The 13,782-nt window shown below is 38.6% G+C and overlaps 1 protein-coding gene across 4 annotated transcripts in view; it reads left to right on the top strand.

Annotated features, from left to right (window-relative positions):
• Window positions 1-13,543, top strand: part of LOC122749652 (OX-2 membrane glycoprotein-like) — a 49,996-nt gene extending 36,453 nt beyond the window's left edge. For all 4 annotated transcript variants that reach the window (XM_043996115.1, XM_043996112.1, XM_043996113.1 and 1 more), the window contains one exon: window positions 10,211-13,543. Coding sequence is in view for 1 of the 4 variants with exons in the window: in XM_043996113.1 (XP_043852048.1) it covers window positions 10,211-10,218 (8 nt within the window). In the remaining 3 variants the exon portion in view is untranslated. The remainder of the gene's footprint in view (window positions 1-10,210) is intronic.
• Window positions 13,544-13,782: the final 239 nt, after the last annotated feature.

Consider the following 13,782-nt stretch of genomic DNA (forward strand, 5'->3'; position numbering starts at 1 on the left):
ATGGTATAATACAAAGTATACAGGCTCTGTGTTAAAATCTTACATCTGGTGGTCACTACCCGTGTGAGCTTGGACTAGTCACTTAGCTTCCTTGGGCCTCAGTTTCTTCAACTGTAAAATGAAAGGGTTTGAACTAGATGAGCTTTGGGATCCCTTCCTGCTTTAGATCTGGGATTTTATTACTTCACAGATAGTCTTTGAGACTATCTGATAATGAATCTCACTGAATTTATTCAGCTGGTCCTGAGACAATGGACAGGTAGTTTTTCATTGGGCCTAGAACTGAAACCATTCCAACTTGTTAAGACCTTGAATAGACCATCAAATCATAAATCTACAGTGGATCAGGACCCTAATACCACCCAGTCCAACTTTCTTCCTTAACTATGAAGGAAAGTGAGCGCCGTGAAGGAAGCTGAGCGCCGTGAAGGTGGAACTTGCATCTGAGTTCTGTGGCTCTGGGAATCTCGCCAGCATACCATAATAACGTAGCACCTCACCAACACAAGGCAAAGCAAAAACAAAGAAACAAAAATCCTCAACAAGCCGATTGCAGTTTGGTCCCCAAGAAAGTGAAAGCCTCAGGTTCGAGGCATAGAGACCACATTCCCAAAATGGTAGCTCATTAGTAATCCTCTTCCAACTCTCAATCCCCACACCCTGTTCCCTTTAATAGTCTTTAATAATGCAATGAGCTCAAAACAAAGGTATGGACAGTGTAATAAGGAGCAGTGATAACAAAATATTCCACACGTAAACCCTGAGAACACGCTTACTTGTGCAAACTCTGCAGGTGCTGCGTCGATGGGAAGGACCCACACATTTCTAGGGCATGCAGTTAAAGGAGGCACCCTTGAAAGAAATGCTACAGCCAAAGCAACATTTGTTTATAGCACTGAGAGAGGTCTTGCTGTCCTTGCTCTTTTCCAGAGGTCCTCAAGCTATCCCCTCCCCCAAGCATAATGTTTTTGTTGAGTATCACTGAGCCTGCTTTTCTTCTCATCTCTTCTCAGACTGCCAGGGCTAATCTCTCTTGAATCTATTACTGTCTTTCCCTGAGGCCAGGAGGCTTATTCTTCAGAGCCCTCTCTTTTTTTTTTTTCATAAAAGTATTTTATTATTTTCCAGTTACATGTAGAAATAGTTTTCAGGGGTGGCTAGGTGGCAACAGTGGATAAAGCACTGGCCCTGGATTCAGGAGTACCTGGGTTCAAATCCAGCCTCAGACAGTTGACACTTACTAGCTGTGTGACCCTGGGCAAGTCACTTAAACCCCATTGCCCCACCCAAAAAAAAAAAAGAAATAGTTTTCAACATTTGTTTTTATAAGATTTCTAGTTTTAAATTTTTTCCCTCCCTCACCCTCATCCCCCCTCCCCAAGACAGCAAGCAATGTGATACAGAGTTTATGTATCTACAATCACATTAAACATATTCTGCCATTAGTAATGCTGTGAAAGAAGAATCAGAGCAAAAGGGAAAAACCTCATAACAGAAAAACAAAAAAAAAATAGAAATTTATGGTTCAATCTGCATCTACATTCCATAGTTCTTTTTTTCTGGATTTGAAGAGCATTTTCCATCATGAATGGGATCCTTTGAACTAATCTTGGACCATTGTATTGCTGAGAAGAGTCAAGTCTATCACAGTTGATCAACACACAATGTTGTTGATACTGTGTATAATGTCCTCCTGGTTCTGCTCATCTCACTTGGCATCAGTTCATGTGAGTCCTTCCAGGTTTCTCTGAAATCCACCTGCTCATTGTTTCGGAGCCCTCTCTTTTTAACTTCATCATTGCTGGTCCTAAGATAACAAGCAGAGAGTCCTTTCACTGGGGCTACAACTGACACTTTTCCAACGTGGTAAAGATCTTGAATAGATATAGGAGATGGGACCTCAGAGACAATCAGTACTTCCCTGATTCTTTTCTTATCCCTGCTGGGTGCAGGTCTCCTACTGGGTGAATAACTCTCTGCAAAGGTGACCTGGCTTGGTGTGAGGAGGGGGTAGAAGAGAAATCCTTCCTCTCTCTCTCTCGTCTCTCTCTCTCTCTCTCGCTCTCTCTCTCTCTCTCTCTCTCTCTCTCTCTCTCACACACACACACACACACACACACACCACCCTTTAGTTGAAGTATGAGAGAAAAGACAAAGAGTGATCTCCTCTCAAGTTGAGTTCATCTTCTATCAGCAGCTCCCATCTCTGAGGCCAAATGTCCTCCTGCTCCTCATAGCTTTCCTCCTTCAACAAGCTTTTAAAGAGTCATTTGAGGGGCAGCTAGGTGGCATAGTGGATAGAGCACCAGCCCTGGAGTCAGGAGGATCTGAGTTCAAATCCAGCCTCAGACATTTGACACTTACTAGCTGTGTGACTCTGGGCAAGTCACTTAACCCCAATTGCCTTCCCCCTCCCCCCCAAAAAAGGCATTTGAGAGAGGGAGGAATAGAATTTGGAACTCAATTTTCTCAATGTTAAAAAATTGTCTTAACATGTAATCAGGGTAAAATTATATACACATACATACATGTATGTGTGTATGTATGTGGGTGGGTACATACATACATTTGTGTATGGCAAATTTTCACCCAGTCAATTGCAAGCTGCCCTCCAATTCCATCAAACTGAACTTCACATCTCTTTTTTTTAAATAAAAGTATTTTTATTATTTTCCAGTTAGATGTAGAGATAGTTTTCAACATTTGTTGTTTATAAGATTTCCAATTTCAAGTTTTTCTCCCTCCCTTCCCTCCCTCCCCCCTCCCCTAGACAGCAGGTAATCTGATATAGGTTTATATACATATATACATACACATATATGTATACATATATGTATATATATGATAACATCAAACATATTTCTGCATTAGTTATGTTATACGAGAAGAATCAGAGCAAAAAGGAAAAACCTCAAAAAAGAGAAATGACAGCACCAAAACCAAAAGAAATAGTATGGTTCAATCAGCATCCATACTCCACAGTTCTTTTTTTTTTCTGGATTTTGAGATCCTCTGCCATCATGAGTCCCCTGGAACTCTCCTGTAACATTGCATTGGTGAGAAGAATCTAGTCCATCACAGTTGATCAACAAACAATGTTGATGATACTGTGTACAATGTTTCTTCTGGTTCTGCTCATCTCACTCATCATCATGAACTTCATATCTCTTAAAGGCATAACAGTGAAAAAAGATTTGTGGCCATATTTGGGAATTTTGTACTCACAGGACTCCAGAAATTACTAAGAAACCTACAAAAATATAAGTGGGAGAAAGGGAAGGGCAGGGAAAGCAGGCTCTTAGCTGGGAGCTTACATATCTTCAAAGGGAGAGTGCCTTATTATGGTTATAACCCAGACTAAGCTCTGACTAAAATGTCTGCATAAACAATCTGAGTGTTGTTTTCCTAGTGTGCTGAACAGTTTACTGACTTTCATATTTAGTCATGGAATATTTTCAGAGTTGGAAAAAAAGCCATTTGTCTAAAGTTTAAAAACAAAAATTTCTGGACATTTCAACAAAGGCAGATTAACCTATTTTCCTGGAATCTGAAAACTTAAAAAATAGATGGAGGGAGGCTTCTTTTTTTATCCCAATGTTCAAGGAAAGAGTAACTTTCTACATAGGTGCTAGAATTCCATGATTTTTGAGTTACAAAGGGGAGCAGGCAAAACCTTTTTCCACATATCACAGACAATTCTTAATGGTCCCCCAATCATGTCCCTTTTCTGTCATGTCTTTTGGAGAGTCTTCAAGGAGTCTGCATCCAGCAGCCAATTTTAGCATATCAGATCTTCCACTTCCAATGCACTTAACCTCTTTTTTTTCCTGCCTCATATACTAATTATAGCTAACATTTGTTTAGAGCTTTAAGGTTTGCAAAGCATTTGACTACTCACTTGATTCTCACAAAGAATCTTGCCTCTGAGGTAAATGCTATTGTTATCCCCATTTTACAGATGAAGAACTGAGGAATAGAGGAGGTAAATGAGAATAGTGAGTGTCTGAGGCAAGATTTGATATCAGTTTTTCATGCCTCCAAGTTCAATACTATGTTCACTAACCTGTCTCGTAGATATACAACAAAGAAAATGGTGATGTATCAACATTAGTATCTCCCCCTCTCCCAAAGTACCATTTAAAACTTTGTCTTTCAAAAGAGTAGGGTCAAATGAACAAAGGCCTTCCCTGATCTCCTGAAACCTGTAGCATAAACAAGCTAGGGACAATCAAAAAGGAAAGGCAATTAACATAAACCAAGAGTATGTCCTCAGAATCAGAAAAGAATAAGTGAGTAGGCAGAGGGGACACTATTGGAATATACTAATTTAGAAAATGTCAGGCTTCCAGGAACTCCAGAATGATCACAGGATCATAGAGGTGAAAAGGGCCTTAGTGGCTATAATAGTGTCAAATCTCCTCACTCCACAGACAAAGGAAGTGAGTTCCAAGAGAGATTAAGTGATTTACCTCAAGTCAGTAAGTGAGGCAGTATCTGAGGAAGGATTCAAACTTGTCTTGCTGGCTTTCAAGTCCTCTATCTTCTCCTCCAAGCTCCCTCACTTAGTAAATTGGGGGAACAGAGGTCAGAGAATATTTGGTAGGGAAAAGAAACTAATGTGAAACAAATGGAACATGGCCCAGGATGCCAGCATGAGGTAGGGGCTTCCTCCCTTTAACAAACAATGTTCTCCATCCCTTGCGTCATTATTTTCTAGTGTTAGGCAAAACAAGTTGGCCATCACTTCCAGCATACTATAATTGTGACCTTCCCTAAAGTCCTGAACTCCCACAGGAATGAAGGGCAATCTTTCTGGGGCTGTCCTCCCTCCCACTATGACTACACTGACCCATCAGACTGTTATCTGCTCATCTTTTCCCCCCAAATGCCTTTGCCTCAGAAGCTAGTTATTGATCTTCTGGGGAATAGGATACCCCATATTCACACTATTCCCCAGAAGATCAATAACTAGCATCTTACCTCTGTCCAGGGAGTATACCACCTCCTGATGCTGCCTCATAGCCAGCCTCCTCAGGTAAGGATACCTCAGACTGTAGTTGTACTCATACCCTGAGCTCTTCATTTCCTGTTGAATGTAGCATGTTCTCTAAGGAAAAACTTGGGACCAGGATGACCAGCTTCCATCTACCCCAAAGCAATTACTTCTATCTGTACTAGCCCAAGGCATTTTCCACTTCCTTCTGCCAGCCAAATCTCTCAACTGGGATGTAAAGAACCTCCATTGTAAAGAAGAGCAACCTTCCAGGAAACAAGATGGCGGGGTAAGCAGTAAATCACTGTAACTCTCCCATAGTCATCTCCAAACCCTGGAACAGCAGAACTAGCAAAAAGATGGGGTAAAACAATCTTTTAGCCCAAGAACCATGGAAGATCAGCTGGAAAGGTAAGAGGTGTAGTGCACTTGGATAAAAGGGGACTGCAGTCCAGGATAGGAAGTGTTCCAGCAAGCCCAGTGGGAGATCCTGAACTCCAGTGGGTGGAGCAGGCAAACCTCAATACCAGGACCCCCACATGCCTCAGCACAACCAGGAGAACCTGAAAATTCCAGCTCTGAGAACCATGAAGTGCTTCATCATAGCTCCAGGGCAAACAGGCAACTTCAAGTGGCCAGATCTCCACTTGCTTCAGTGTATTCCTGGGGAAGTACAGAAATTCCCACTGGCCTCAATATAAATCAGACACCAGTACTCACTAGGAAGCCGGCTCAGCATCAGGTAAGCTCAGCTCAAATAAGCTGGCAGACCCCTAAAGCCCCCAGCAGCACCAGCCACCCTCTTCCCCAGCCCCTCAGAACAGCACCAGACACTATGGCAACATCAATGCAGCACTAATAAACAGCCAGGGCCTGCAGCCCCTGGCAAAAGAAGCCTGATTCAGTGACCCTACCACCCTTGGAGCAGAGCTCAAATTTAATAATGAACATTTTTTTAAGTTTGGAGTTCCAATTCTATCCCTCCTTCCCTCCTCCCCTCCCATCTTCCTGAGGTGTTAAGCAAATCATACATGGGTTATAACATATACAATTATGTAAACATTACCATATTAGTCATTTTGTATAAGAAAACTTGAATGAAAGAAAAAAATGAAAGTGAAAAATAGCATGCTTCAGCCTGTGTTCAATCAATATCATTCTTTCTTTGGAGGTGGATAGTATGTTTCATTACTAGTCCTTAGGGATTGTTCGTAGATCGTTGTATTTCTGAGAATAGTTGTCATTCACAATTTTTCCATCAATGTTGCTATTACTGTATACGCTGTTCTCCTGGTTCTGTTGATTTTACTTTGTATCAGTTCATGTAAGATTTTCCAGGATTTGTTTTTCTGAAAGCATCCTGCTTATCATTTCTTTTCCATCACCATCATATACCACAGTTTGTTTAGTCATTACCCAACTGATGGGCATTCCTTTAATTTCTAATTCTTAGCTACCACAAAAAGAGCTGCTATAAATATTTTTGTACAATAGGTCTTTTTCTATTTGGGGGGGATATCTTTGGATATAAACCTAGGAGTGGTATTGTTGGATCAAAGGGTATGCATAGTTTGATAGCCTTTTTAGACATAGTTTCCAAATTGCTCTCCAGAATGGTTGGATCAGTTCAAAACTCCACCAACAGTGGGCTAGGATCCAAGTGTTCCCAACATCCCCTCCAATCTCCAATATTTTCCTCTTTTTGTTATATTTGACACTCTGATAGGTGTGAGGTGATACCTCAGAGTTGTTTTAATTTGCATTCCTCTGATCAATAGTGATCTAGAGCATTTTTTCATATGACTATAGATTAGCTTTGATTTCTTTTCCTAAAAACTGCCTATTCATATCCTTTGACCATTTTTCAATTAAGAATGACTTGTTTGTTTTTAATATAAATTTGACTCAGTTTCTCTATATATTTGAGAAATGAGGCCTTTCTCAGAGATACTTGTTTTAAAAATTCTTTCCCAGTTTTCTGCTTCCCTTGGTTACAGTAGTGTTGGTTTGTGCAAAATCTTTTTAAATTTTATATAATCAAAATGAATCTAGTGTACATTTTGTACTGCTTTCTATTTCTTCTTTGGTCCTAAGTTCTTCCTCTGTCCATAAATCTGACAGATAAATTATTCCATGCTCTCTTAATTTGCTTGTGGTATCACCCTTATGTGTTAATCATATATCCATTTTTACTTATTTTATTATATGGTGTGAGATGTTGGTTAATACCATCAGTTGGGTAATGACTAAACAAGTATCTGCCATACTGTTTTCCCAGTAGTTTTTTTCAAATAATGAGTTTTTGCTCCAAAAGCTTGGATCTTTGGGTTTATCATATACTAGATCACTATAGTCATTTACTATAATGTAATTTGTACCTCTTCTATTCCACTGATCTACTCCTCAATTTCTTAGCCCATACCAGATTATTTTGATAATTACCACAGAACTCAAATGTAAAAGAAAGGAAAAAGGCCAAAACGATGAGTGAAACAACAACAACAAAAGAATCTGACCATAAAAAGTTATTGTGGTGACAAGGAAGATCAAGACACAAACTCAGAAGAGGACAACAATGTCCAAAACACCTATAGGCAAAATCCCCAAGAAAAAATGAAAAATTATCTCAACCCTAGAAAGAACTCATGGAAGAGCTCAAAAAGCAGCTTAAAAATAATATAGAAGAGGTAGAAGAAAAATTGGGAAAAGAAATTAGAGTGATTCAAGAGAATTTTGAAAAAAGAGTCAACAGCTTGGAAAAAACGAAAACAATTTGCTTCAAAATTAGAATTGGCCAAATGGAAAAGAAGATGCAAAAATCCACTGAAGTGAGCAGCTCCTTAAAAAGTACAATTGGTCAGATAGAAAAGAAAGTGCAAAAGCTTAATGAGGAAACAATTCCTTAACGGTTATAATTGGTCAAGTGACGCTAATGACTATGAGACATCAAGAATCAATCAAGTAAATTTAAAAAACATGAAAAAATAGAAGAAAATGTAAAATGCCTCATGGGGAAAACAACTGAACTGGAAAAAACAGACAGAGGAAAGAAAATGTCAGAATCATTAGACTAACTGAAGCCATAAACAAAAGGAGCACTTGGACAGAATCTTTTTAATAAATTATCAAGGAAAATTGCCCTAATATTCTGGAACCAGAGGGCAAAATAGGCATTGCAAGAATTTACCATTAATCTCAGGAAAGAAACAATTGAAATACTGAGGAGTCACTTTCAAGATTACACAGGACTGCATACCCTTTGACCCAGCAATTCCACTTTTAGGTCTTTTGCCCAAAGAAATCATGGAAGGGGGAAAGGGACCCACATGTACAAAAAATATTTATAGCTGCTCTTTACGTGGTAGCAAGGAATTGGAAGTTGAGGGGGTGCCCATCCATTGGGGAATGGCTGGACAAGTTGTGGTATATGAATACAATGGAATACTATTGTGCTGTAAGAAATGATGAGCAAGAAGAGTTCAGAGAAACCTGGAGGGTCTTACGTGAGCTGATGATGAGTGAGATGAGCAGAACCAGAAGAACATTGTACACAGTATCATCAACATTGAGTGTTGACCTACTGTGATGGACTATATTCTTCTCACCAATGCAATGGTACAGAAGAGTTCCAGGGAACTCATGATAGAAGAGGATCTCCAAATCCAAGAAAAAAAAAGAAAGAAAGAACTGTGGAGTATAGATGCTGATTGAACCATATTATTTCTTTTGTTTTGGGTGCTGTTGTTATTTTTTTCTATTTTGAGGTTTTGCATCACTGCTCTGATTATTTCTCTTGTAACAGGATTAATGCAGAAATAGGATTAATGTTATTATGTGTATATATGTGTGTGTGTATATATCTATATCTATATCTATATGTATAGAGATATATAGATATAACCTATATCAGATTACCTGCTGTCTAGGGGAGGGGGAAGGGAGGGGAGGGAGGGAGAAAAATCTGAAATTGTAAAGCTTGTATAAACAAAAGTTGAGAACTATCTTTACAAGTAACGGAAAAAATAAAATACCTTATACATTAAAAAAAAAAGATTACACAGGACTTAACAGCTGCAACATTAAAAGGTCAGAGGTCATGGAACATGAAATTCCAGAAGACAAAGGAGCTAGGACTGCAACCAAGAATCACTTACCCAAGAAAATTAAACATAATACAGCAAGGGAAAAAATGACCATTTAATGCGTTCATAAAGAGAAGACTTTCAGTCTATGTACAATAAATATCAGTCCTTTCTTTGGAGGTGGATAGTATGCTTCATAATTAGTCCTTTGGGATTGTCTTGGATCATTGTATTGCTGAGAATAGTTAAGTCATTCAAAGTTCATCAAACAATATTGCTGTCACTGTGCACAATGTTCTCCTGAGTCTGCTTACTTGACTATACATCAGTTCATACAAGTCTTTCCAGGTCTTTCTGAAGTCATCCTGCTTGGCATTTCTTTTCTTTTCTTTTTTTTTTTGTTGCCCTTCCCCCACCTGGGCCACTGCTACTCAAGCCTACCTCCTGATTCCCAACAGGGGTGAAAAACCCAAGTTCTGCCTCAGCAACAGCAGAGACTCCTGTAATCTCCCCCTTGCCAAGGTCTCAGCTGTCTCAGCAGACCATGAGCTTAGTTCCAAATGACACTGGTGCTGCAGCTGATTCAGAGGCTCAGGGGGTCTCTTTCTCTGGTGAGGCCTTCCTGGGACTGGATCTGTGTCAGTGCAACTGGGAGGTTGGGCTCCACTCCTTTCTCAGCACAGCAGCTCCCTCCTTCAGACCTTCCAAGCCATCCTTGGTTGGAAAATGATCTCAGCATGTTCTTCTGTGGATTTCATTGCTCCAGGAATTGTCCTGTGTCATTATTTGGAGGGTTTTTTGAGCAATTGTGTCATGAGTTCAAGAGATCACTCCTGCTTGGCATTTCTTATAGCACAATAATATTCCATCACCATCATATATCACAGCTTGTTTAGTCATTCCCCAAATGATGAGTATTCCTTTGATTTCCAATTTTTTGTTGCTTTCCTTTCAATTATTTTGGCTAATCTGGTACATGTAAAATGGTATATCAAAGTTGTTTTAACTTGCATTCCTCTAATTAATAGTGATTTACAGCATTTTTTCATATAACTATAAATTGTTTTGATTTCTTCATTGGAAAATTGCTTGTTCATATCCTTTGACCATTTATCAATTCTGTCCTTTGTTACAGTGTCATAGAAAATAATAGCAATATCCCAATGTGACTCAGAAGCAAAAGAAGAGTCCAAGACCAAAGAGAATCTGAAAGAGGGAAATAAATGGATCAAGAATGTGGAAGACACATAGGAACTTCTGTTAACAACTGATTCTACTGCATTCTGATTTTTACAAGTATGCCATGTTCATCTCCAGGCTACGTAGAACTTGTTTTTTGGAAGAACTAAGAAGAAGATAGATTAGCCTTGTGTTCATACAGCACTGATCTGGAAGTTAGAAGAGCTGGCTTCTTGTTCTAGTTCTGTCACTACCATGCTATGTGATTTAGGGCAAGACCTTTCTGGATCTTAATTTCCATTTCTGTAAAATTCTTCACTTGAACTAGAGGAATTAAAGTTTCTTTCCATTTGTAAAACATATATATTAAAAAAAAAAGAGGAACAAGCAGAGTGAAACAAAAAGAAAAGTGGATAGGAGAGCATCAAGGACCAAAAGAGACATGTTTTTGTTGTTGTTCCTCTTCAGTCATTTCAATCATTTTGTCCAACTTCATGACCCTATTTTCTTGGCAAAGATATTGGAGTGGTTTGCCATTTCCTTCTCCATTTCAATTTACATATTAGTAAACTGAGGCAAACAGGGTTAAATGACTTGCCCAGGGTCACACAGCTAGTGTCTGAGGCAGAATTTGAACTCAGGTCTTCATGACTGCTTGCTTTTGAATTATTTGAGGCAGCCAGGTGTGATATAGTGGATAGAGTTCTGGACCTAGAGTCAGGAAAACCTGAGTTTGAATCCAGCTTCAGACTCTTAATAGCAAGTCTCTCAACCTCAGTTTCATCTAGAAATTGAAGGGGTTAGATTTGTCAGCCCCCAAGGCTCCTTCTATCTCTAAATCTATGATGCTGATATAGTTAGTCACTTTTGGCTTATCAAGCTCATATTCTGAGAATTTCCCAGAAGTTTTTTTGTATATTATGACCTTGCCAGCCTGCTGTTTTGTAAATAGATTTTAATAGCATGCCCAGTTCCTTTAGTTCCCAAATCATGTACTAACTAGTGTGCTGTTTGTTGGCACTAGAATAGGGTCTAATTAATTGAAAAAAGTATTTTTCTCCTTACCTAAGTCAATTCACAGTCTCAAAGATGGAGCAGAAGAGATATTCTTCTGAATTAGTAGAGGACATTTGGCACTGGGAGTTTTCTATATCTAATAAAATCACAAGTCCAGTCCAAAAAAACCCATATTAAATCTACTTGAAAACAACAGCAAACAAAAGCTTAGTTGCCAATTTGCTCTACTTATAATTAGAAAAGTCTTTTTCTTTAAAGAATGGACCTCCTATTCACAATATCTATTATAACCATTACAAAATCAGCCTCAGTACTATGAAACTGCATCAAGAAAGTGCCAAGTTAGATCTAACTTGGCACTTTTTCACATATATAAATATACATATATATATATATATATAAAATATCTATAGATAATCTGGATGTATAATGTTTATTGCTATCATTTGTTTTTTATATAATTTATATTCCCCATTATATTCCACCATCCCACCCCCCACCTATTTTCAGAAAGTCTTTCCTTATAGGAAATACTTTTTGGAGAAGAAGAAGAAAGAATCACCCCACCCAAAAAAATTTTTTTTTGGTAAAACTAATCAAAATAATGAAAAGTTTGATGTTACATGCAGTAAAACACACTTATGATCTCCAACTCCTAAAGTAAAACTGTGGGAGATATCTTGACATAGGGGTCATGCTTGGTTACTATAATTTCAGAGCATTCAATGTATTCTCTATAGGACCATACTTCTATCTCCATGTAGTCAAACTTTCACTGGAAAGAGATTTATTAAGGAACTCAGAATATGTTAAATTTTATTTTCTGCTACACTATTAACACTACAGATGCTTTATTATAAATGCAAAATATGAATTCTGTAATGAATTATTTATTCTATGACCTCATGACTTATTACTTTGCTTTCCACATCAATTGGTGAACAAAACCTTTGTTCAGTCTACGGTTGACTCAATATTTATCTTTTGATATCTTTGTTCAAATGTTATTTAATTTGTAAGAGAAGCAACATGGGAGAGAACGGATTCAGATACACCTGGGCTCAAATCTCACCTCTTAACTTTACTAGCTATAAGACCTTGGACAAATAACAATCTCTTATAGTATATGAAATTACAAGAGCCAGAGTTCTGGGTAGGAAAAATAGATTTATTAATTAGGGCAACAAAAAAATCAATACATTGAGGTTGCTAATCTGTCACGGTAGTCAAAGATTAAAAGAAAATCTCTTGGCCACCTTAAATCCAGTGTCTTCCTTCTGACAGAAATCTCTCCTACCAAGCAAAAGGCAACTCTGATTGTTTTTTGTTTTTTCTTTTTTCTTTTAAGGGGCAATGAGGGTTAAGTGACTTTCCCAGGGTCACACAGTTAGCAAGTGTCAAGTGTATGAGTCCAGATTTGAACTAAGCTCCTCCTGAATCCAGAGCCAGTTCTCTATCCACTGTGCCATCTAACTGCCCCCCTAATCCGGATTGTTGTTTAGTTCTTTCATTCATAGCCAACTCTTCATGACCCCATTTGGGGTTCTCTTGGCAAAGATACTGTAGTAGTTTGCCATTTCCTTCTCCAGTTCATTTTACAGATGAGGAAACTGAGGCAAATGGTGTTAGGTGACTTGTCCAGGGTCACATAGCTAAGTGTCTGAGGCTGGATTTGAACTCAGGTTTTCCTCCCTCCAGGCTGGGCACTCTATCCACCGCACCACCTACCTGCCACTCTGGTTAGTGATCATTCAATGAGGAGGAGGGCTAAGAGGTCTCAATTCCTTCTATTTGAGGGGAAGAATGAAAGCTGAGAATGTGGACTAATCTTGAGATTCAGCAGCCTCAAGCAATCTGAGCAAGGGAATCCATCTGGATCATGCTCTACCTGGTCATTTCTTCTTTGAGCCTGGTCATCCCAAACTTTTAATGAGGGAAACAAAGACACAGGAGTCACTTTTGGTGACCTGGACTAGTTCCAGTTGCTTTCTGTTTATAGAGTAAACAGAAAGCAACAGCAGGAATGTTAGCATAACATTCATTTTCTGGAATGAGAGGTCTCTCTAAAACCTAGACCAAAAGGTATGTATGGGGGGAGGGAAGGAGATATTATAATTTAATTTAATAATCAAATGATAAAAGTTATTAAAATTCATTTTCTTTACTCTAAAGCCTCAAGTAATTCTCTAAGACTAGGAATCATAGATGATCTGTGTCAATGAAATCCTAGATCTGTGATATATAATTTATAATAAAAATGTTGTATGATATCTAAAACCAAAATAATGTTGCTTCTTGAAATGTGTAGACTTCTCAGATATATATATATCTCCAGGTCGAAACCATAGTTGAAGTCAAATTCTTGTCACCTGGCAAGCCCCGTTTCTTGTTAGCTAAATGCTAATTGGGATTTTGTGTGTGGTAGAGAATGGAGGGAAGAAAATAAGACCAATAGACATAATGTTACGTTATTCCTTTTCCAGGGGACACTCCCTCAGAACTTGGGTCAGT

Source organism: Dromiciops gliroides, chromosome 3 (genome assembly GCF_019393635.1).
Source record: "Dromiciops gliroides isolate mDroGli1 chromosome 3, mDroGli1.pri, whole genome shotgun sequence".
Lineage (NCBI taxonomy): Eukaryota > Metazoa > Chordata > Mammalia > Microbiotheria > Microbiotheriidae > Dromiciops > Dromiciops gliroides.